The sequence below is a fragment of the Aquila chrysaetos genome, chromosome 11, assembly GCF_900496995.4.
Source record: "Aquila chrysaetos chrysaetos chromosome 11, bAquChr1.4, whole genome shotgun sequence".
Classification (NCBI taxonomy): Eukaryota; Metazoa; Chordata; class Aves; order Accipitriformes; family Accipitridae; genus Aquila; species Aquila chrysaetos.
The window spans coordinates 31,531,485-31,556,536 of record NC_044014.1 but is presented as its reverse complement, the minus strand read 5'-3'; the positions used below and the strand labels follow the sequence as shown (position 1 = coordinate 31,556,536).

The 25,052-nt window shown below is 36.2% G+C and overlaps 1 protein-coding gene and 1 long non-coding RNA gene across 10 annotated transcripts in view; one reads left to right on the top strand and one right to left on the bottom strand.

Annotated features, from left to right (window-relative positions):
• Positions 1-25,052, top strand: part of LDB3 (LIM domain binding 3) — a 130,213-nt gene that overhangs the window by 78,709 nt on the left and 26,452 nt on the right. For 3 of the 9 annotated variants that reach the window (XM_030031016.2, XM_030031015.2, XM_030031020.2), the window contains 5 exons: positions 107-276; positions 1,271-1,307; positions 16,109-16,144; positions 22,450-22,614; positions 24,272-24,379. In XM_030031016.2, coding sequence (XP_029886876.1) covers positions 107-276; positions 1,271-1,307; positions 16,109-16,144; positions 22,450-22,614; positions 24,272-24,379 — 516 coding nt within the window. Of the gene's footprint in view, positions 1-106; positions 277-1,270; positions 1,308-5,224; positions 6,196-16,108; positions 16,145-22,449; positions 22,615-24,271; positions 24,380-25,052 lie in introns of those variants that run through there. The other 6 variants (XM_030031018.2, XM_030031017.2, XM_030031022.2 and 3 more) reach the window with 4 other exon arrangements.
• Positions 3,257-25,052, bottom strand: part of LOC115348403 — a 58,125-nt gene continuing 36,329 nt past the window's right edge. The window contains exons 4-7 of the long non-coding RNA XR_003925812.1: positions 18,121-18,279; positions 16,218-16,366; positions 4,688-4,776; positions 3,257-3,528 (exon numbers count right to left, since the gene is read on the bottom strand). This is a non-coding gene — a long non-coding RNA (uncharacterized LOC115348403). The remainder of the gene's footprint in view (positions 3,529-4,687; positions 4,777-16,217; positions 16,367-18,120; positions 18,280-25,052) is intronic.

The following is a 25,052-nucleotide window of genomic DNA, read 5'->3' as shown; positions in this document are numbered from 1 at the left end:
TGTTTCGGATTGCTGTTATTCTGGATGAGAAGCTGTAAGACCAGAGAGAGGTTGGGATGAAAGCTACCATGTGCTGTTTCACAATGTTTCACTTTCTGAATTGCAGTAGCCTTCCTATTAAAGATCCTCACATAGACAGTGCCTCTCCGGTGTATCAGGCTGTGCTTAAAACTCAGAACAAGCCTGAAGATGAAACCGAAGACTGGGGTCGCCGTTCTGCCAATCTGCAGTCTAAGTCTTTCCGCATCCTTGCCCAGATGACTGGAACGGAGTACAGTAAGTCAAATAACAAAACATCCCCCTCATCCTGATTTTAGATTCATGTCTTTATTTTCTTACCCCAGTATTAGCAACTGCTATACAAGGAAGACTCACATCCAGTTTGTAGTCATTGTCAGTGAGGGCTAAGATTGGAGAACCCTGTATGTAACTTGAGGGAACTAGGAAATCAAAGTGTTCAATCTCACCTTATGCTTTTTGGAGAAAATTCTTTGATCTGCCAGGGGTCTCACCATAAAAGTATAACAGACGATACAGTAAAAGAGCATTTGGGACCCCATAGTTCTTCTTACAAATAAAATCAAATCTCTGCAGTGTAATCTTTCATTTTCCAGCAGTCTAGACGTACAAAGCTGTCCATTCATTAGAAGAAAACATAAACAACTTATGTCTCTTGTAACAGTCTTTTATGGAAGTGACTTCCAGAGGTCAAAAAAAGCATGGACCACCATTTGTACTGAACCTATGGTTCTATCAGCCCTGTTATCTAAACCTAGGTCTGCTATGAATGTCATGGGAGCTTGAACTTTGTTGCTTGTTGCCTATGGAAATGTTTTTTTCTGACCACCTGGTACTAACCTCAGAGCTTGTTTCTGATCTAGAGAGAAGGAAGTTCAGGGACCTTTCCCACATCAGGGGGAAATACTTAGTATTTCCTCCTCACATGAATCTGCTGCTGCCTTTCATGCCTTCCTACAAAACAGCAGGCCCTTTCTGTAGAATCATTGCCTAGAGCTGTGAAACACTGCTAATAAATGAATGAGAAAGTAGTTGTAATAGCTACTTTCCTAGTAGCATCCTTTGTCCTGGCTCTAGGGAACTGTTCCTCTTCATGCTGTTGTTACAAAATCCACTGCTGCAAAGTCAGCATGAATGTACCTTTAGATAGGCTTTTGATATGTTTCTAAAGAACTTATAATTTCATCCTAAAGCCAATTCTTTCCTTCCTTCCTTTCTTTCTTTTTTAACTGAAACATTTTTTTGCCTGCAGTGCAAGATCCAGATGAAGAAGCCCTGAGGAGGTCAAGGTAGGCAACTCCCTGTGAAAAATATGGCTTTCTCCTTACTGATAACCAAATAATGTTTTAAAACAGCATTAAAGTGAACGTACATTATCATCTTTTTGTCTTAAAATATTCTAATACATTTACTTAAAAATCACTAAAATTAAAATGCTATTAGTGAGAGGCATTTGAATGAAAAGGATAACAAATTAGCATGTTTTCAGGAAAGACGGTGCAAAATTCTGAAGTGTGTGTTCAAATCTGAAAGCTTTCTGCACATGCAACTTCTGTGTACTTTACTGGGTATGTGAATGCAGTGAGTTCCTAAGACCAAGCCCTGTGTAACTACTTGATTGTGTAACTGGATGAAAATACATAATGTTGTGATAGCACTGAAATTTGTGAGCAATTTATTTGGATGACCCTGTGATTGACATTTTGATTCTCCTGAAATGATACAGTAAAGGAGTTGTTTCCATCCATATCCATAATTATTTGCTTATGTTTTCTTTGGAATAAATACAATCCAAATTTGTAGAATATGGAAGCACAGGACTGCTTTTGCTAGTGGACAAATGTATTTGTTTCATATGATCTACCAAAACCACTGAAAAAGTGGATATGTTCAGAGATATAATAAGGAATTAAAGATTTATCATCATCTTATTTTGTCCTACAGGAAATAGATTTATTAGAGATTCTTATGTTGAGCTTAAAAACTGCAGTTGAATCGGAGTATCCTGCATGCAAGCCTGATTTTCTGTTTGCATACTTCAAATCTCTGTATCACGTTAGCTACTCTAAGCCTCTGGCTGGGTTTGTAATGTGTTTGATACTCAATCCACTTTCTCTTCATTTTTTCTTTTTTTTTTTTTTTTTTTTTTTTTATTGCCATGTGGCTTCTATAAAGGTTCTGAGCTTTTGATCACAGTGCAAGTTACAAATGTTGAATCAGTGAGAAAGATGTCTGTCATCTTCCTTGTGAAAATACAAGTATGCTTTCGGTTTATGTTTGCTATAAACCTTCCATTGCAGTTCACCAAAGTTCATGGCTAGGTGCCTGAACATCAGGCTTGACATTACATCCCTCAGGGATTTATTTCTTCCCTCAAATGTGCAAGCCTAATTCTTATTAAATGTATTGTGCATTATCTGTTTTGATGTAATAGCACACATCCAAATCCTTATTATGATGGGATTTAAAGTGTTGTGCTGAACTTAACAGTCCCCTGTACACATCTGAGAGTAATACGTTGTTTTAAAGAAATAATCTTTCTAGCTGTAGTCTGTGGCTTTGGAAAATACTAGATATTGGAAACTTAACATGGTATCAGATATGTTGAAAAGAATTATCTACTAACACATCAACATGTGTAAATTGCACATTCTATTCAGTGTAACTTAAAGTACATGACTACATCCACTGTGCTTTGCGCATTTTCTGCCATGTTGAGGTATCATTGTGTTACCCTTTTTTTCTTTTTCACAAGGACAGCTATGGTTATGAGTATATTTAGGCACAGCTATATTGCCTGAAGTGGTTTAAGGGCGTTCATTGGTAGTAGAGGCAGGAGGGAACATATGCTAGGTAGTTCTATGGGTATAGTGCAATTGGCATGAGCTCTGGTGCAAGGAATGAAATGGGGTCTCCCTTCTACCTAACTGATAGTGCTTGCCCCATCGTAGTGGCTTGGTACCTACCTCAAATGGTGCACATACTCCACTGCAGATTTTGTAGCAACAGCCCTGGTTACGTGTGCATCCATCATATACTACGCTTTGAGGCCTATTGGACCCCTTCTGTTTAACCTTTCGGCAAAGCCCCTGCCACTCTTGATTTTGTAAAGGATGGAAGGACCTGTGTCAGATGCACAGAATCCATGCTTTAACTCTAATCTTCCAGCACCATAACGGTGTAGAAACTCCTCTTCAGTATCTACTCCAGGCAGCCTGTACAACCACACCTTTCTCCATGCCTGCAGTTTAGGATCACCTGGAAGGCTTCCTGGGCTCCAGAAAGCAAAAGGTTTCCATGGAACTGTGGAACCTAAGTCTTGCCAGGTTCAGCGTTGCATTAATCCCATGCTGTGCTGGCATTCTGGAAGAATCCTTCATGTTCCAAAATTTAAACTGCCAGAGATTTCACTGTGTGGGGAATTCTGGTCTCGGGGCATGCTGTGAGTGATATCTCTCTGGTGCTTTCTCTTGTCTCTTTGTGTTGGCTCTTCAGTGTAGTCAGCAAGAACTGCATGAAATGGTGATCAGGTTTCTTCCAAACACTTGGGGGAAAAAAATTGAAAAAAAAAAAACCCAAACAAAAAGACATGTAGCTTATTTTTGGCAGAACTGTTTTACACAAAAATAGTCACTTCTAGATTTCTACTTCTAACTTCATGACATGCTCTGAACAGAACCCATAAAGCTTGGGAATTTTCAGGTGGCAGAATAGTCCCTTCAGTTAATATTAATGAGCTAATTGCATGACTGTCCTTTGCTCATGCTACTGCTATTTTGAAGGCACACAGAAGATTATAACTTGATATGAAATCTTTCCATTGCTATTGTGCTGATTGTTACGGAATATTTTCCGGAAAGATGGTATTCATTTCAAGCCAAACAGATGTTTCTGAATACCTTTTCCTTGAAGGGAGGGGTATATCTTTAAAGCAGTAAGGGAATTCTTAAATTTCAGGTAAGACCCACTGTAGCTAGTGTGCTCCCATGTAACTTGAAAAAATGCCATCATGAAGTTTCACCATTTCAGCTAGGAATACTTTATGTCTTTTAATTACTTAAAAGCATAAAAAATAGTTTGAGAAGTCATACATCAAGACTCCTTTAGGAGTGTTACTTGCATGACACTGTTATTAGGAACAGAAGACTAAGAAATATCAGTGAATTTGTTGGCATTTACTCTGTTTATTGTTTCATGCCTTCTTCAGCCTGAGGAGTAAAACCAGCCCAGTCTGTTCATTTCTGTTTGTCTGGTTTCACTCTCAAGTTCCGCTACATTAACACAATTGTCTTGCATTTTGGGTGTAAATAATGAGGGGAAAATTACCTTGTTTGCAGTGAATCAAATACGTTTTGCAAATAACAAGAACATTTTATTTTCCATTCTGTTTGATATACTTCTCCTTGACTGTGCTCTCATCCACACCCTCCTCCTTCCCCTTTTTATTTACAAAACCTGAATTTAAACTATAGAACATGTAGAAAAGATTAAATCCTGACAGGTGCTTACAACTTGCTTGAGCGCCCCAGTCTGCAGTCAAAGGTAGCTAGGGGTGTTCACAGGAGGTGGCCAATACTTCACAGAACCGTGCTTTGAAGATCCCATGATATTCTGCTTTTTGACACAAATGACCAGAAATATTTATGCAAATGTCAAGACTTATACTCACCTATGCTAAGAAAAGCTATAGAAAAGTACTGCTGCAACCTATGGCTGATGGTCCTTACAGGAAGGACAGCAGTGTATGTATAGGCTGACCTAGGTATTACAGAATGGAAAATATTTGCATTAATTTTGCGGTTGTATGGAATTAACTTTGCTCAGTTGTGGGGGGAGGGAGGGAAAAGCTGAGAGAATCTACTGGCACGAAAACAAGGGGATTACACTGCATTTCTAGCAAAAGCAGCCCTGTAATACCAAGCACAAGTCAAAGAATATGAAGTTATATCAAGTTATTTCTCAGAAATGAACAACTGCAAAAACCCTTCATACATGGTCCAAAAAGGATCACCCAGCCTTCTTTGTGCTGATTCGAAAGCTTAGGAAAAAATCCAAATAAATTGCCGTTGCCCTAGTTATAAGGCAGGGGAGTGGTAGCCATGGTCCCTAACCCCTTTCTTTCTCCCTCCTTTCTTTCTTCTCTCTGTGTGTATGTCTCTCTCTGTCTCTGTCCTTCTCTCTCTCTCTCTCTTTCTTCACGCCACAGGGAAAGGTTTGAAACGGAACGTAACAGCCCACGCTTTGCCAAATTGCGCAACTGGCATCACGGCCTATCAGCGCAAATCCTTAATGTTAAAAGTTAAAAGCCCACATTTAGCAGGCAAATACACGAGACAGAGAATTACAGTAAAAAATTAACTGCTGTCCTGAGTTAGGGCCTAAGAGTGTCACACACACAGAGAAAACACTTACTGCTAGGGCCTTTCTCTGAGTGCCTGTCTTCTGTAGATATCTGTTGTTAGCCTGTTATCCATTCACTGTCACCAAAAGTAAAGCTAATGATACACCCAGTTCATGTTCTTCATTATAAAGTAGATTAGCTTTTGTCCTTTACTATATCAAATATAACTTCATTATACAGGAAAGCATCACTATTGTACTCTCTTGACTTTAATTCTAGAAGAAAATGAGAGGGAAGTTATGGACAGTATTTCTTTAGGGGGAAGAGGAATGAGACTTACTGAGTTTTACTGCTGTAAAGATAATTAAGTAGGAGAAAGAAAGATGAAAAGGAAAACTGACTGAGCCTGGCCTAGACTTTGCTAAATGTACAACATACTTACTTTGCATAGCTGAATGATGCCGTTTGAAATAAGATATTAGCAATGTGAAGTTATATTTCTTCAATATATTATACTGGTAGAAGTCATTTGCTGAAACCATTGCTGTAAGTTTTCTGTTGGAAACCTGAATTTGTCATTATATGAAAGCTAGAGATAGCTGTGGTTGCTCAGGATCTGTGAGAAAATTACTTTTGCTAGAGGTGATTTAGGAGTGGGAAGAATATATAGTACTACTGGTGCACTGAAGTTTTTAAAAGCATCTTGTAAGTTTTAAGGAATATGTAAGTTTTAAGGAATATGTTGCCCATTCTGTATTGCTCTTGCTTTGACCCACATTTTTTCTGTATATAGCAGCATGCTTTATCTGAAATAAAAGGTTTTAAAACTAAAATAATTATGTGCCTGTTTTACACAGTACTTTATTCTGTTTTAAAACAATAACTGCTTCAACTGACTATTGAAAGAAGAACTTTTCTTTCCACAATAGGAAATTTGGTCAAAAAGCTTTCCTCTACTACCTATAATTCTTACTGACCTTTAAGTTATCTGAATTGGAATAAACCTGACAAAGCAGTTGAAAGAACAACAACAGAAATGAACAAATATTGTTGTATTAGGTGTGAATGAAAACAAAGCCTAATTAATAGATGTTAGATGACGACCTATTACTAATATCATTTAGTATTTCCATTTGAATAATGTGTGTTCTCTGGCAATAATTATTAATTTGTGCCCGTGGCAAAGGCACTTGAGACATTGCTGGTGCTTAGAATGGGATCTTTTTGTTTCAACATTACAACAATGCTTTGCTTTTAAGCTGTGTCAGTCAAGATATGGCAAACCTATACCAAAGGCCCCCAAATATTTCTATTTTCTGTTTGAAGTACACCAAGAGCAATGTCACTTCCCTTTCTAGTTTATGCTCTGATCATTAAATGAAACAAAAAAATGCAACTAAATTAAACTGATTGTGGTTTCCATAGAAACAGTTGAAGTTAGCCTTCAACAATCTGCATTAGGAGTCCTTAGCATTGATTGAAGCAAAAGTTTCTGGTGGTAAAACACTGGTCTCTGCAGTGGAAGGTTAACTTTGTTGGCAGCCCTGCCTCAATATTTTTTTTTTTTTTTCATTAACGTCCATAAACTGCAAATTAGGTACCTTTATCTGGTAGCAGTAATTCGGATCAAAGAGATGAGTGCGTGAGATTAGATTGAAACTCTTACACTTCTTGCTGCTTCCAAACATCTGAAATTTATATCAGCAGTCCATACAAGAACAAAGTTCTTGCAAACTCCCATTGTTTTTCTGTGTTATAGAAGGAAGGAAAAGCTACCGTTCATGGAGGATTTTGCATGAATCAGCCAAATACTGGAGTGTTTAAAGGGAAAAAAAGAAATCTAGCTATCATACTTTAAAAAAAAAAAGTAATTTTTGAATATTATTTAAGAGTACATGAGCACTAGTTCCTTTTAAAATGCATTTCACTTTTCTTAGATAAGGACCATAGCTTTTCAGTAGGCATGCCATTTAATATACAACACTCATTTATATTTCCCTTATGGGAACACAAACAGATTCTGATCACACCATCTTATTAGTGCCTGTGGAAAATCAGCATAACTGCATGAAATAAGAGCAACATTTTAACTTTTCCTGAATGTTGCTAAGATCAAACTTTGGTTCAGAGTGAGAAAATTTTATTTATATATGGGAAATTTTGATAGAACTTAAAATATCAATAGGCAATTAACTTTTTTCATAAACATCAAATGTACGTAAATGTAAGTAAAAAATCTTGCAGTTCTAATTTTCAAACAAGTTAAATGGTTTTCTGAATAAGTAATAATACAGTGTTTTCACTTAAGCAGGAATTGTGTATCCTTAATGTTTTATGAACATAATACAGATACTATTTGTTTCAAATAGTCCTAGTGCATGTACTATAATGGAAAAGAAAATGTCTAGACTATATCTCAACGTTTACACTTAATGTTATTTTTAAAGGTATTTTTTAATAATCAGAAAAGCATAGTTTGATCAGATATGTAATTAATACAGATGTAATTAAGCAGCCCCTTTCCCTTAGCTCTGCTTTAGTGGATTTAATGATAAAAATTCAGTGTATATAAACCATGTAATCAGATAGAGAAATAGTTGTAATCCTTTTTCCTGGAGGATACAAAATAGAATCTAAACACTTTCCAAGCTTGTAGAATTTCAATTCTTTATGTAATTACAGAAAAAAAGTAATAGAAAAAAATCTTCAGTAGCTGGTAACTTTTGGAACTTTTGCAATGATAAAAGACCTTTTGTGAAGATGCTGTCATTAATCCCTAAGGCAAGAGTGTTTACTACAGCATATTTCTACTGCTTAGTCCAGTCCATCTCAAAAAAATCTCCCAAGTGATGGACTTTGTTAATTAAACTGTCGGTCAATTTTTTCTATCCAGTTTCTTCTTTATATTTAGACTAGTAACTCCTTAATTCTTACTCCTCAAAAAATCTGCCTTTATGTTGTCATGGTGATCTTCAAGCCCAGAAAACGTATGTTACAGATCTTTCTTTATATAACTATTAAGAGGCCTTGTTTTTTCCCTCCTGAGTAGGAGGCAGACTTTCTGAAAGGTGGAAAAATTGGGCTGGATTTGTCATTCTACTACATCTCATTGCTAGAGACTGTAACAGACTTAGGCCTGATAAGAAATCATTAACAGCTTTAAGAAACCACTAGCTTTGTTCTAGCGAAAGGTCAAGTCTGGCCTGGTTATGTCCTATTCTTGATATGTCCAGGCTTATCTCACTGTTGCTTCTGGCTGACCAATCCCTTCTTGCAGTGTTTCTTGACCACTTGCAGAAGTCTGCTGTTTTGCCTAGGAAAATTAGCCTCAGTTAACGACAGTGAGGCTTAGAATAGGTTCCTGACTGAAGACTCAATGAGTCATGTAATGCTTTAAAATAGCACTGATGATAGGCAGGTGTATCTGTCCCGCGATGAATATATTTTGAACCATGACTGTTCTGCTGAGCAGAAGACAATGGTTGGTGACAATACTGTCTTCTAAATAGCCTCTGTGCCAAAAATCAAGTAAAACGCAGGATGTGGATAGTGATATTAACCCCTTGCCCTTCCCAATATTGCCAGTAAAGCATAGTGTTATAAGCATTTAATGAAGACACAGCAAAGCTGATGCCAGTAGGAAATCAAAACCAAAAGGCCTTCCAGGTAAATCTGCTTGTCTGGTTATGACACAGGGAAATGCTCATTTTCTGCTGTGGTATAAGACCGTTTGATCTAAACTAACCTGTTTCCTGAATACTGCTGCCTTGCCTTCTACTCAAATGGTCTCCTCCTCACCTCCTATGGTGCTTAGTTTGCAGCAGGAATACTGACTGCATGCAGTGTGTGCTGATGGGACATGGCTAGTGTGTGACTTTAGGAAAGCAGGCATGAGAACTTGACCTCTCTTCCTTTCATGCATGAAAAAATTACAAAAGGAAAAAGGTTCTGTGGCTCCTTCCCTTGCCTCCCTCTTTTCACGCCTGCCTGCATGGGAAGGAGAGTAAGTTTTTGCTATGTAACAAATATAGAGGTCGCTTTCACCTCACTGCCGTTTCGTTCTCATTATGCACAGCTGTGTGGAGTACATCTTCAGTAGCAACTATTTTAGAACTACTTTATCACTTTTGAAAAGTCCAACTCTTGCATATCACAGAGCTGTCTGAAGCATTCTTCAGGGGCTGAAGAGGTGACACCAATTTTTCATTTGTGCACTCAGGTTCCCACAGGGACTAAGTTGATTTTGTGGCTTCTTTAGCAGTGTCTACCATGAGTTTCAGTGACTGGGACTATTACATGTATCAAAAAATACATGGATACTTGCAAAAAATTTAGTTTGCAAACTTAAAAAGCTAGAATTTTGGTATGGTACATGGTACTACCAGATAATGACTTTAATCAGTTAGCCTTTAATCAACAGCTTTCTGCAATATACACGTAAATGAATCAACTAAAATTTGCTCTCAAGCACAACAACATTCTTTGTTCTACTGCTGCTTATCAAAGCCATCTGACACCTCCAAGACAAGCTAAGGCACCTTAATCCCCTTCCTTCATTTGCCAGAATTTCTGATGATTAGCATTGCTGACCTGCCCAGTTGCCAAAAACTTCCTATCTGTGTGCTAATCAGATTACCAAAATCCTTTTGAAAGATATACCTTATTTTTCCATGACAGCCCATGAAATAAAGCAGACTTCTATAGGTACCTTTCTCATTTAAGGAACATAACTGCAATAAAGAATAATAAGCACATCAGTTTAATATATTCTGATCCCCACTTAACCTTTTAGCACCTAAAGAGTGACAAAAACAGAGAAATAGTGAAATAACTCAATTGTCTCTATGGAATTCTGAGTGAAACTAGAAGGGAAAATTGATGAAATATAATGTCTTTCTTCCCCCAAATACTCCTGAAAGTTCTGTGGGAAAAATGAATTTAGAGATCATAAATTCCTTGTTTTCAAGCCAGTTCTCTGTAGAACCAATTGATCAAAGATGGTGACCATAAGGTATAGTGTAACTGCTTGAATGTACTCACTTAAAATTGGAAAAGTGAGGCCTCCAAAAGAAATTAGCAAATACCATGAAGCTTTTCTCAAAATAGTTCATAGAGAAAGTAACGCATAAGCTAACAGAGCTTGTTAAGCCTCAAGATCCAGTTTTTGGGGGGGATGCATGTGTACTGACCTATATTTAACATCTTGTCTTTACCATCTCAATCTTCTGCATGTTCCTGTCCAGCAGTTAACTTTTGCATGGGCAGAAATTAACATCACTTTCATTCCTACTGTGCAACGTTTGAGATTCTCATACGCATCCTTCTGCTGATGTAGATGGCTAACCATGACACCAGTGCACAATGCTACCTTTCTCTCCGAGTACTCCCTTGCATTGCCTTCAGCCCAACAAGGAAAAAGCAGTTCTTGCATGTAGCAGTCTTTCCCACAAGCACGTGTAACCCGGAGGTACTCAGTTGTGGTCTGTGGATCATCAGACTGGCTCACAGAGCTTTGTTTAGGGTGAGCTGGAGAACTGGCTGATAGCATAGCAGTGGCACTGCTTCCTTTTATTCTGCTTCTGAATTGCATTAATGTCAGCAAAATTACCCTAAATACTAATAACTTCCTAATAGCTCATTTCCACGTAAGCACTTTTCTAGTTGACCCAGAATGTTATATGATTACAAAAGAGAGAGAGGGAAGGTAAGAAAATCCTTAAGAGAATTTATGAAATAAAATGTAATCCACGTTCTGAAATAATGACAACTGCTCTAATTTATACCACTTATTTGGTTTGGGAACTGAATAGAAAAGACACGTTAGTCTATTTCAGATGCAGCTTCAAACTTAGGATAATACCATGTAGAGAAAGTATGAATTTTCATATCATCGGTGTGCACAAATTAAAAAGTAGCTCTAAAAAACTACCAGCTGAAATGGAGATCTGTGGGTTCTTGTTCTTCTCTCGGCTTCCCTGGAGAAAAGTAAAGTCATGATGAGAAAGAATGCTTCAGTGAAGGGGGAATAATTTACTGGTGTACAATACCTAAGCTTGTTGTGCATTGGTTTTGTCTATAATAGTCGCAAATACAAACTGAAAAACCGGATCCTGTGTTCAGGTGCCTGGTGGCAGATACCTGCGCTTTACCAGGGGGACTACAAAAAGCTAGAGGGAACCATTCAGGTAAATCCAATTGCACACTTAAGGCTAAGATAGGGAATAATTATCTGAAATATAGCCCAGCTCAAATTGCTCCACATACTTAGAATTTTGCAGTCTTCGTTCTTATTAAAGTGATGTGTTTACCAATAAGATAAACTGGAGTACATATACTTGCATGCCCAATACCACTATGTCAGTCTTGGAAAAGAGTTATCTTAACTTTCACCAACACCGATGCTGCTGTCTTTCCAGCTGCATTTATTATTTGACTGTTAAATATAACAGCATACCAGTAGATGCCACTAAAATGCATCCACGGAAGGTATTTGCTTTGGGTTTAGTGAGCTGCTTTGAGTTCCATACTACTTGCTGAGAATGAGTTGCTGGTTGTTTTTTTCTTCCACTGAATATATGATAATGCTTTTCCTATTCTGTGGCACCGTCTGCACAAACCAGGATACCTTCTGGGAGAAATGTATCTCCCTGTTTTGGAAAGCAGACATACTAGTAGGATATATTGCAATTGTTTTGGCGTGGGCTGCTCACATTCTTAACTACAGTGGCTGAAAAAGAGAGACTAGCTCTTCTACCCCTGTTTTCTGATCCTCAGCTAAAGTTTTAACTAAACCAGCATGATAGTTGTCTTCTGTCCTCTCCAGTTAACTGCCTATGATTTCTTTGTGTGTCTTATGGTGTCTTTGTTAAAATAACAAAAATATAGCTTGGGGAAAAAAAAGACAAACAATCTCAATAATTTTGTATTTATCTGACCATGGAAGAATTCTCAGCTGCAAACACAGAAAGGTAGGAATAGCCTCATTGGAACAGAACAGCAGTTAATCTAGCTCAATGTCCAGTTTCCAACAGCGTCAGCATCTTATGCTTTTGAGACAAAAATGTTTGGAAGGCAGTTATTAAATAGCTTTCACACAACTTTAGTCCCAGACACCCTGTAAGTTTGGGGTTTTTAAAATTATTTTGTGACTTCTCAAAAGGAAAATTTATTTGTAGGCAAATACGTTTATGTAAATATAAGTACATGTTAGGATGAAAGCTATTATATGTCTAATAAGAACAAGTCCTGCAAATCCACAATATACTACTAGAGAAACAGAATTTTTAATTGTAATCTGTAAGTCTTAATAACTATTTAATCTTTGATAAAAGGCCAGTATATATCTGTCAGGTTCTATAGAAGACTATTGGATGATAAATACATGAAAATACTGATAAACTGAATAGTAACATTTATTAAAAAATCCATAATCTCTTATTAAAGAGTGTGAGATGATATTTTAAATACTCAGTTGGGATTCAGGAGAGCTTATTTTAGTTCTTTGCCCTGCTGTGGACCTTCTTTTTGACCGTGAGCAATTCTATTAAGTTTTAGTTCCTCATCTGTAAAATGAGAAAAATAGTCTTGCTCCATGAGAATATGGAGGGAAAAAAATCAATTATAGTATTCACTTATTGCTTCAGTTCTGAAAGACAGGGAAGAGTTGAAGGACCATGTGGTCTCTCGGGATGCCTAATGTTCCTTATGTCATCAGATCTTCATTACAGTTAAATGATTCTGTCTCTACAACACTTTAATGGAACAGAGAGGAGCTATTCAAGAGAGAGAATCTAGATCTGTTATTCTCCAAGGAGAAGGTAGATGGAAGGTGCACAAGCTCCACATCTCAGGTCACCTGTTACATATACATGTTTGTTTGGGAATATTTTATATTTGGTTTCCAAAAATAAAATAGAATAGGAAAGTATTCCAATGTCCAGTACATACAGTTCAGACTCATTTATTGGAAACTCTGGAGTTTCTTCAGGCTCTTTTTAGGATCCAATAGCACACACAAGCTTGGCTTGCAATTGAGTTTTACATTTCGTTACTCAAACTATTATAATTCTTGCTAGTGTGTGGGAGGGAAAGACTCTATCATTTCATTCACTCTGTCTTTATGACCCTATCATGTAGCGTATTTTTATGAGAAGGAAACATTTCATAATTTCTATTGTATAATATAATGTGTAATTGGGAAGACAGTATACTGCATAAATAAATCTTCTTTGAGATATATGTCCAAAATTTAATAAAATCTGTGGGAGTTGCACTGTTCTCTCAGAACAGTCATTGACTGAGGCCTTTCTATCAAAAGCCATTCCAGCTGGAGACTAAAAGGGTTGCAGACAAAAACCCCATTAATATTAAATCTCTGCCAGATAGCTGAAAACTACTATCCACTACTGTCAGTTGTTTGAGCAGCCAGTGTAGCCACAGAGATACAAACTGCTCATAATATTCTGAGCCAAATTCTTTCATGTTGTGAAGTTATCAACTTCACTGAGCCTGCCCCAGGGATGTATTTGACTCAAAAGTAAAAATAATTCTGCATTTAGTTAGCAAAAAATGTTTGATTGTAAAGGCTGGAAATCCAATAGTCTGTTCCTCAAAATGTGAGTATTGCCCATAAAAGACACATCTGATCTTGAGCCTTTCTCACTATTAGCCGAATGGGAATGACTCCTGTTCACTGGGAAGAGAAATAGTACCTGGAAGCAAAACCACAAAGAAGTATTGTGTGCCTTTGAGCTCATCTTTCCCTTTACTCTCTGCCTTTTTCTTTGCTTTATTCTGTGGAAGTATGTTTACTATACTTCTCTCTCTCTTTTTAACCTTCACAACTCCCCTGCCATTGTCACTCAACATTAGCCTATACTTGTACACTCATGGAAAAAGCTTTCGTGAAGTCCTGACCTCAAAGTCAAGTGACATTTTTCTGCGTTCTTCAGTACAGCCACAGCTAGTGGAGCAGACAAGTTTGGATCAGATTAATAGTAACAACAGAGGCCTAACGCTGCTTCTGCCTGACCCCACCTGCCTGCCTTTTGGTCTTGACTGTAATTTCTCATAGAATATTTGGTAACACTGGAAATAAACAATGCTTTATTCTTGTCAGGCTGTGACTGTGTTTTTTAACATTCTCGCATGATTATGCCTCTTGGTATACTAACACTTCAAACACACACCCCCCGCACAGTTTCTAATCCATCCTCCTCTACCTTGTTTCATCCTGGCTTTCCTATACCTGATGTTCCAGTGAACTCACGGCTTGGTTACCATAAAGATAGTGTTTGGTTTCTCATTGCTTTAGAGTGGTGAACCAATTGATCTTATTGGGGTATTTACTTTCAAGACAGGTTCTTCCATTCTGACCATAAACACATTCTTAGTCAGCCAGCCACACCTGAGGATCATTTCAGATCTACTTCTGGGTTTGAAAATCTGGATTCAATTCATATATTTTAGGGGTTACATTTTAGTTAGAGGTTTTAAAAATTGGTAGAGAACACCTATGCCCAAACGTTTGCTGATGTAAACTGGACTGTTTTTTGTAACTTTATTGCAGCTAAACTAAGGAAGGAGTATGTGACTGTACTTATATACATATGTGTGCATACAAAAACACAGATAGAAATATATGAAATACTACTAATTATGTGGAAAATATTAAGAAAAGCCTTCCAAACATAATGTAAGGTAATGACTGCATCCCAACAAATCCACATAAATTAATACATGTGTTCCTTTTTATCAAAGGACTTTTCAGAAAGAAGGTTCAGTTGGGTAAATGAGGACATTTGCTTTGTGTTTTGTAATCCAAGATCCCAGTTAAGAAAAATGTTCTCATCTGGCATACTTCAACTTTAAACGTGTTGAAATTCCAGCGCAATTCCTTAAATAGGAAAGGACACAACCAGCCACTAAATTGCTAAATATTCAGACTATCTTACTTAACTTAACTGAATTTCAACTTAGGAGTCTAAGGCTAAAGGATTCTATTCTTAATGAAAATACCTATGTCTTAACTTCTGACAGATACACAATTGCTTGCGCTTAAACTGATCAGTTATTTTTGTAAGCGTGTATGTGTGTTTACAGAATAATAGCCTAATTCTCTACACTGAAATTGAGGCTGACTTACTCCTTACCTCAACAAAGGAATGATTTCATATGTTTCTAGTCCAACTTAAATTGAGAAAATTAGTACTTACTTGGATAGGACAGAGAATTTTTAAGTGATGCCAGACATACATAATCCATCTTGTATGAGTCTTTTGTTAATCATTTAACTGCTTATCACTTCAAAATATTGGATCCTTGAGGACTGCCCAAGACTGATTATTTTTACTGCTTGCAGGTGGCATCAGAATATGTTCCGCTGGAATATTCTTGACATTTTCTTTTAAGAGGGAACTTAAAGTCAAAACTATGCCGGAAATTATATACACACATACAATGTCTAATTTGTAACTTAATTTTCCTTCATTTTACTTTAATATTGAAACAAAGTTGTTTGCAACTGAGAAGAAGCATACAGTAAACTTGCATATTTGGTGGGTTTCACTTGGAGATCTGAAGAGGTTTCTCACAACTTTATTTATGAGCAACCACTCTAGGATGCTTTTTGCAACCAAACATTTCTTCTCAACCCATCTACTTTCTCCCCGTTTGGGTTTGGGGTTTTTTTTGCAACCACTGGCAATTGCATTTACTTTATTCATACTGTATCATCCCCTCCTTTCACAGAGACAAGGAAAATGTTTCTGCAGCATCAGAAAACAGGTAATGTTTGCTGTGTGTGTTTGGCTTACCTCCTATTCAGAGTTTACCTCTGCTTTCCCTATATTGTTCTTACCTCAAAAACACAAAAATTGTACACTGAGCAGATGATGAATGTAGAGGTTTCAACTAAGTGGGTTTGTTAGGCATTTCTTTCTAATGTAGACTTCAAAAAGCTCTGTGAGATGGGGCAGGTAGGGATCACATTTCTCAGAACTTATAAACCTGAAAAATAAGAAGCTTTTATCAAATGTTCTTGAAATAGAGTATTGTCAGTTTGTGATGGAGTTTTAAGAACAATTTCCACTTTAAACTTTGTCTAGATTGTTCAAGATGTTTTTAAAATCCAAATAAGATTATCTTTTTGGTTTTAAGAACATTTATATATCAGATTCTTGCATATCTTTATTAATCCTTGATGGTTTATGAGGTTCAAAACAGTATCTCTGTAAGTAAATTCTTTCATTCAAAAGTTGTTTTCTCCCAAAGAATCTCAACACATTTTGCAGTTACATATAGAAATGTATTGTTTTCTATTAGTTCATATACTAAAACACACAAGTACTGAAACACAGGTACTTCTTGAGTGAATCTGACCAATGTTTAATGGAGCAAAGAAATGCCTTTTATTAGTTTGTCATGAAAAGAATTCTATCTCACTGCTTTCCTCTGTCTTGTTGATTCCTGCCTAAACAACATGCAACCACTTTTTATTTTTGTTTTTTATAAGACTGCTTACATTTCAACAAAGGTTGCATAGAGTTAGAATCCAAGTGTGAGCATTATCATTACCAATGACACAAGCAATGGCAACTGGCACTTGGAACAGTAGGGAAAATTGATTTTTATTTTTAAATAAATTATGTCAAGAGAATGAACTAAACCCCTTGATTCCTGTATAACTGTATATAAATTAAATTGAAAAAACAAGAAACACATGTTAGCATTTCAGTAGCAGTTTCATTTGTGTAACATCATCTACAGGACTATGCAGCTGCTCCACTGAAATCTCTTTTTTATTATTATTATTTTATTTTCCCAGGAACAATTTCTGATGTATGACTGGTGTTAGTGTCATACTACATTGCCTTAATCTTGCATGGTTTGTCATACCATAGCTTTTCTCCACCTCCATTATCATCATAGCTCTGCTCTGTGTCCCATTTTGATATTCCTAGCAATATGGTTTCCAGATTTAACACAAGGTACCTTTTTAATTCTTAAAGCCTTTCCTGGTCTTAAGCAGTAATAAACTAATAAGCTATCAAGATTTGTCATGACTTCATCTGCAATATCATTATGATCTCCTATGGTATAAGGAATTTGGGGATACAAAAAGAGGACACTGGCTATTTACAGATATAAATCTTCTTCCAGGAAAAAGAAAAGACAGAAAAATAAAGCCTTCATTATTAAACCTAGACTTAACTTAACTTTTCAGTTATGAGGTTCAGCACTTTTTTTTTTTTTTTTTTTTTTCTGAAGGCTTTACTCCATATAAATAATAACTGCTGTCTTAAAGGGCCAGGTATTAGCATTCTAAAATGCTGCTTTATTTGCTATGGTAGGCAGTAAGCACATGTATCTCTGACCACTAAAAAATCGAACAAGCCTTTTTCTATTAAACCATCAGCTGCTTCTGTGGCTGGAATTCTGTCAAATACCTGCTGTCACCTGGGAAATTGGTGACGTGATAATAAATACCTCATTTACAAATCCCCTTGTAATCTTTGTTACCCAGGCCTACAGCTACTCCGCATGCGCCACAGTATGTGACCTCAAGTATTTGGCATCCTCCTAAATCATGCACCATGGATGCCAACACTGACAATGCTAAGCCAGTGGCTTCCAAGGGGTCTGTGAGGCTTGGAGCGGGTACAAGTCAGAGGGAGGCCAGTTTCATCACTACTGGCCAGAAAGTCCCTCTTACTTCATCCAGTAAACAAAGGTACACTGTGATGTGTAACTGCGTAACTGACCTCGTTTGGAGCTTTGGAATGGTTTGGTAATAACAAACTCTAACTCCTTCAGACGGAAATGCCCATTGCCTACAAGGCAAATGTCTGAGTTCTACAAATTCCAGCAACTTCTAGTTCATGTGGGTTTGACATTTTAAGTGGCATTCTTAAGGATCGCACCTACAATATAGAGACAACAGTCATTAAGCACCTTCTGCAGAGAAACAGCAGCTGATACTATTCACTGTATTTCTACAAACATTCCCATATTCAAGTGCAAAACTCTTACAGGTTATGTCTTGCTCTAAACACCTTCTTCAGCACTTTTTTCTACAAATGCTACAATAAGAGATAATTTTTGCCTATTCATTTTTACTTTTGTTCCCTATATTTTCAATTCTTTACAAGAGATCTGTTGGAGGATTTGAAACAAAAAGAACTTCATGTATTACATAAAGGAGACTAAGTACTGCTTTAATAATCCACTCGATTGTTATTTGGACAGAAAGTCTCAGAACTTAGGACTTTACCGAGAGAAAGAAGTGTAATCTGCACTTATTTTTTTTAATGTTAGAGTGCGTTTCTTGCTGTGTTTTCTCATTATGGTTGTTAACCATTATTATCCTCTTAACCTCTGCTGATCTGTGTTCCTTTTCATGGGTGAAAATCAGCTGAGAAGAGATATGTGTGTTTCTTTTCATCCACGTAACTTACTCACATTGTGCATTTTATGTTTATTTGTTACCACAAATATGGAGATGTTTGAGAACATCCATTTCCTTTGATTTTCCTTAAAATACAAAATACTGTAAAATTAAAAGCATAAAGAATGACTGTATTAAAAAAAAAAACAAAAACCAATTCCATAAAATACATAATAATGAAGCTGTTATAATAGATGATCTATTTGATAAAGCAGCATTCGCATTTATCAGTTCTTAAAATTATTCTGCACCTGAAGAACTAAAAAAAAAAAAAAAAAGAAAAAAATCAGATTTAAAATCTAGAAAGGAGGCGATCTTGAGAAAAAAAGTTTTTTTTTTTGAATATCTAAATAAAATTATTTAAAGTTTGTAGTGGTTAAACTAAAAACAGTCAAGTTAGTCCGAGTTCTTTCTATAAAACTGAATAGAGAATTAGTTACCAACTGCTATAATTTATGTAACCAGATATCACCCTCATTTTTAAGGTTATGTCTACATCGTTTATATTTATTCCAATACTTTGTTTTGTTACTTAATATATTCTACCCTGCAGGAAGGTGATCAAGCTTCTAACATTTTGATCACATAAAAAGAACTGTTACAAACAGCATGCAAGATAAAATTTGTTTGTATTTCTTTTACATTTTATAAGGTATTCCAGTATATTTGCATTTATTTTATTTATATGTGTTTGTCTAGTACAAATCTGTCTCCACAGAGATCTGTGTCTATGCATATTCTTATCTTTTTTTTTTTGTTTCAAATATATATTACTGAGTATGTGTTTTGGTTAACAATTTGGAGATAATTACAATTAAGTAATGTTTTCTTTTATTTAAGGTATGAAGTCTTGATTCTTTTGAAATCTGTAGCAAATTCCCTTTCACATCAGTGAAAATAGAAAGACAGAAGAGGTGAAATCCTAGTTTGTGTTTGGTTTTAGGACATATATTAAGTTCCATTTTTATGTGCAGTATAGTTTCAGTCCTTTCCTGTTTACCAAATTAAAGATATGTTAAGTAGTAAATTTTGAGTCAACAAACACCTTTTAATGTGACAATTCCAGTACCCACTGCAAAAAAAATCCTGTGAGTATTAAAACTCGGTAACAGACTAGCTCGTGATGCATAGCAGTGATATATAATATACAGCTACTCTGTTACATAGTCTATGTAATTGATACTGTATTAGCTAAGTGGAAGAATTTACATCATAATGCAAATGCATCAAGATGGAAGAACTGATCTGAATTTCAAATACATATTATGATGGACAAACTTTTGCAAAACTGTTGCAAAACTTTTGGTGTAATGATTTGAAAACTAGAATTGCAAACAGGATGAGTATTTTCAGGATCTCACTTGTTATGTATATAATTGCAGATGAAACTCATAAGAGAGAAAATACTGGTTTTCTGCTTTTGTTGTGGGTTGCATTCAACTTTGAAATTGATGAGCATAACAACCACACTTCCATTTCAGCTAATCAAGCAGTAAAATATTCAGCTGCAATAAGACACCATCATTTAGACTACTAAACCATACAAGAAGGCGGAGGAGGACAGGGGAAATGGGACAGTCCCTTGAAGAGCAAGGGGTATCACGAATTCTGAAGTACCAAGCACTCATTCAAGGTCCTGAGGAGTATAACTTGTTGAATCAGTGCTTCTGAGAGAAGCAAAAGAAAATATTAGAATGGCTGAAAGACAGAGAAAAATATTTGCACAATGGCAAACTCGCATAGGAAAAAAGGCTGAGAGAAAGAATGTTTGAGGGCTAAGGTTCAGCTGAAAAACAGTTGTGGAACTATAAGCTTTCTTTTGTTATTTAATACTTACTGTGCTCAGGAAAGAATATTTTGGGCATTCTTTGTACGCTGCACAAGAGAATTGCCGAATTCCATCACCCTGATAGGAGTCGTTTGTAAGAACCCAGAGATGTGGCAGGATACTTAATCAGTTAGGTCAAAAGAAGTAAAAATATATCCATTATTTTCTTATACAAGAAACATATACGACTATGTCATGTACAGTAATGCCCTGATTTAAAAAAAAAAAAAAAAAGATGTATTAGGATAACTACTAAAGAAAATTAATCTACAGCACAATAATATGGCATCAAGAAAAATGTCTCTTATGCCTGGGGGACGTATGCTTATACTGTCACTAAAGTTTGTGCCCCAAAATAGTGTAATAATCTAAAAAATCAAATTGCAATTAGTTATTTTTCAGTGGCTTATTTGTTCTGTGGATAATAATTAATAAAATCCACAGTAAAATCTGCCTAAACACAAAATCAAGCTTTTTTCTTTTCTTAGTTCTCCCTTTTTTTTTAATTCTGCCCCCCCCCCCCCCCAATTTTAAATGACCTAGTGATTTTTTTTAGGTTTATTGACAAGTGAATAATGAATGTACGTATTATTATTCTTTTGTTGATATTAAGTTCATTGAAACAGTCAGCAAAGAACTTGAATCTTGTATGTCCACTTAATGATTTGTTTTGTTTTGTTTTTCTTCATTTGAGGTAAGAGGTAGTGGAAGACAATAAACTGAACCTCCAAAAGATTGGTTCATTTCTTAGCAGTGGATGGCTTTGACTAAACTATCTTGCAAAGCTGTCTAATAGGTAACTTTGCCCCATTTGTCTATCTGTAAGAGATAAGTAATACTTTCGAAATTTGAGTGAGGCTGCAAGGCTGAGATATGTTAATGAGCACTGGGCGCTCTGATAGCAGGTGATGAAAGACACTAGTAGTTCTGTAGGCTACTAAAATGGCCACAGGATATGAGACTAGATTTTTATTATTATTATTCATTTCAATTAATCTATTTTGCAATCAAATAAAGAGAAAATGAATTAAACGTTAATATTTCTCCGCTCCATGTTATCTGTGCCACGGTAGCGTGAGAGGGCCACAAGGATAACAACTCATGTTCATCACCCAAGTGGTTTTAAAACTGGTGTAGTAAAATTTTATGCAACATCTTCCCCTTGTATTTTGCTTACTCTTCTATGTGTAAAAAGGCATCTTATTGTTTGATGGGTTGGCCAGTGTAATGTAAGGTGAATTTAGGTCAGAGATGAATGGACTCCTTTTAAACATCTTTCCACTACCTGTATCGCACAAAACTGATTAAACCCAACACAAAACTAAGCTGACTGGATTTCTAGACTATCAGAACTTGCAGGAAACCTGCTGATACAGGACTATGATAATATCCTTTAAATTGCTTTTCTTCATCTAATTAAAAAGTTTACTCCTAACATAAACTGCAGCTCTAGGAGTAAATATTGGGTGAAATTTATCCAAGTTCAAAGAGTTTGTGACAGACTCTTTGCAACCGTTTAAGTACTGCACGCCACGTTTCCTACCACTGGCTTCAGTGGGAGCAGGACTTAAGTGTGTATAACACCTGGGATAAATTTCAGTCAAGCAGGACCAAAACTGCATTACAGTCTTAACTGCACATCCAAGAAGGCCTAACAAATGTCTTTTTTTTTATTTGCCTAATTGTGCTTTTCTCTCAGTAACACAGCCTGCTACTATGTTTGCAGCTTCAGGTTCAAACATAGTAGGTTTTATGTTCTACTTTTAAATAAGCACCTTCTGAAGATGCTTCTTGTTTATTTAATTTAACTCTAATTAGTACCCCTGTCGAGCATGCTCCGGTGTCTACCAGTTCTGCCTCTGCTCCTGCACCACATGCTTCAGCACATCAGCCTGCTTCTGCTGCTCAAAATACAGCCAGTCTGATGACACCACCAGCAACCACCTCAGTAGTGCAAGAGTCTTTCTCATCCTCCTTCCAAAGGTAACGCTTCATTGCTTTGTCCTTTCGCAAATACACCCCTGTATGGCTCTGGAAAGGCTGCATACACATTCTTAACTTAAGAATGTAGTATGTAAAACCTGTAACCTATTTTATATGCTTTTCTACATTTTGGTATGTTTTCTTGTTTTGAAGTACGTTGTTCTTGTTTGCAAACAATTTGCAAAATACAACTGCCCTAAAGATGTAGCTTTAAGTCTGCAATACAGCTTATGTTTTCAGAAAGCAAGTCTAGGGTTAAAACTAGAAATGTTTTTTTCACCACTTGTAATAAAACCAAAACAACTCCTCATAATAGTTACAGTGGTTGAATGAAGGTTCTTTTAATAGTTTTTCTGCAGTATGACATGAAATGGAAAATTAGAAAATGTCATTTACGCACATGATTGAGCTTACCATATCATAGCAGATGTCAGTAAAACATGGTGGACAATGAGCAATATGTCAGTAAAACCACACATTTGATTATTGACTTGCTCTGTAAGGTATTAAGTCAATTAATTTCCATTAGATTTATCTACTCTCTTTCCTCTAATGAGATTAGCTATAGAGCTAAAGTGAGTTTCAAGGAGGTATGCATTCATAACACTTGGGACTACAGTAGGAGTTGCATATTAAAAGCTGACAGACGGTCTGTGAAGAAATATGTGGGATTTATACTGCTGTCACTTACATTATAGTAATTTTGGAGATAGTAAGAGTAAATTCCTTTGGTGCATGTTATTCTTTTAGCTTTGTTATTTGCTACATGAATATTCCTAAAAGATGTATATTTTAGCATGTTTTGAAAATCCAAGGAAAAACACGCTTCCAGTAACGTAAACTGCTTTAAATAATTGAGACCTAAGATGTAGTCTGTCATATCTTAGATTTGTGTAAATGGAACTGAAAATTTTCTCTTGGCTCTACTTCTTGTTTAATTTTTGCCACTTGACTTAAATTATTTATGTATGCCAGCTACTTAGTTTCTCACTTTAGTCAGTTTTTACCTAACCGTGACCTACCGGACTCCAGTGACTGTTTTTATTCCAGTACAAGAAAATCAATCATCCAGCGGGCAAAGGAGGTTTGAATAAGGTATTATTCTGTAATTCAGAACTGTGCTGTAAGGCACTTTCACATGAAATAATGCTACAGTTCAAGTAATCTTTATCCCACAGTTGAAACTGTAACATGAAGAAAATGGATTATCTAATATATGCTTCAAAAATAAATGCCTCTACTAAACTAATCATGCCAATGACTTGTGTTTAAATAGGAGAATCTTTTGTTTGGTACTGCTTCCATATTAAAAAATTTAGCTTCAATTCAGACTCAAACATCTTCAGATCTTGCAGATAAAAACATGTATCATTGACAAAAGTCCTGTCCTGAAATACTGTCTTTCTTAGTTATCAATAGACTCTGGTTTTAAGATTTTTACATAATGTGTGCATTTTGTCTTGTGTTCTGTAGGAATGTGCTTGGTTGTGCTATTCTGTAAGTCTGCAGATGTATGCTACAGAAAACCTGTTCCTGGTAACTATGCAGCGGTCCTCCTGTATCTGAACTCTGACAAAGCTTGATTCTGATGTCACTATTTTTGTCCCTGTTAAATTATTTTGTACATGCTTTCATGCTTTTACTGTGTCTTCTGCAGAGTGCTTGCAGCCCCCAGCTCTCTTTCACAGCCTAAGCCTTTCCATGGGTCCAAGAACATGTCATTAGCAGCCTCCACTATTTCATCTGCTATCTCATCTCAGTCTAGGTATATTTGTAAAGCTGTCTTCTTTTTCTTTTAACTTAATTTGTTTTTATTCTGTATTGTTCTCTCCAGTTTCAGCTTCTTAAGAGATTGGCTTGGCAGAGACTATTGAAAAGCATGATGTGTTTAAAGGAATAGCCTTCTTGCTTATCTTTCACATTAAAACCAAGCTAGGAAACACCTAAGTTTTAGATTTAGGGTATGTGACCAAAAGATCTTTTTGAAACAAAGGTATTTTGGTTGCTTGGTTTGTGCTGGTTTTGCCAAATTAAAATCTTTGTCTAGTGATGCTGGGTGAGAATGACATACTTTTTTTTTTTTCTTGGTGAAAACACAGGATCACAGGAATCACAGACCTTCTTTTATTATGCTCTTAATCATGACTAATGAAAGACCACTGATGGGGAAAGGTAGCATCTATCACTAGAAAGAGGGAATGCTGCTGTACTGCCTTACTGCTAAGCCTTTTCATTGCTTTCATTAACTAACTCAAGTCTCTTGTCAAGACTAACAGAGGAGGAAGCAGTAGATTTTAAGAATTACTATTTGAACACAATCTTCAGAAATAATGAAAAACTGAATCAGCAACACATTTGAGATTATAATTATCCATGTCTGTCTTACCTTGATATGAAAAGGTAGTTAGGAATCACTCAAAGGTGATATTTGAAATGAA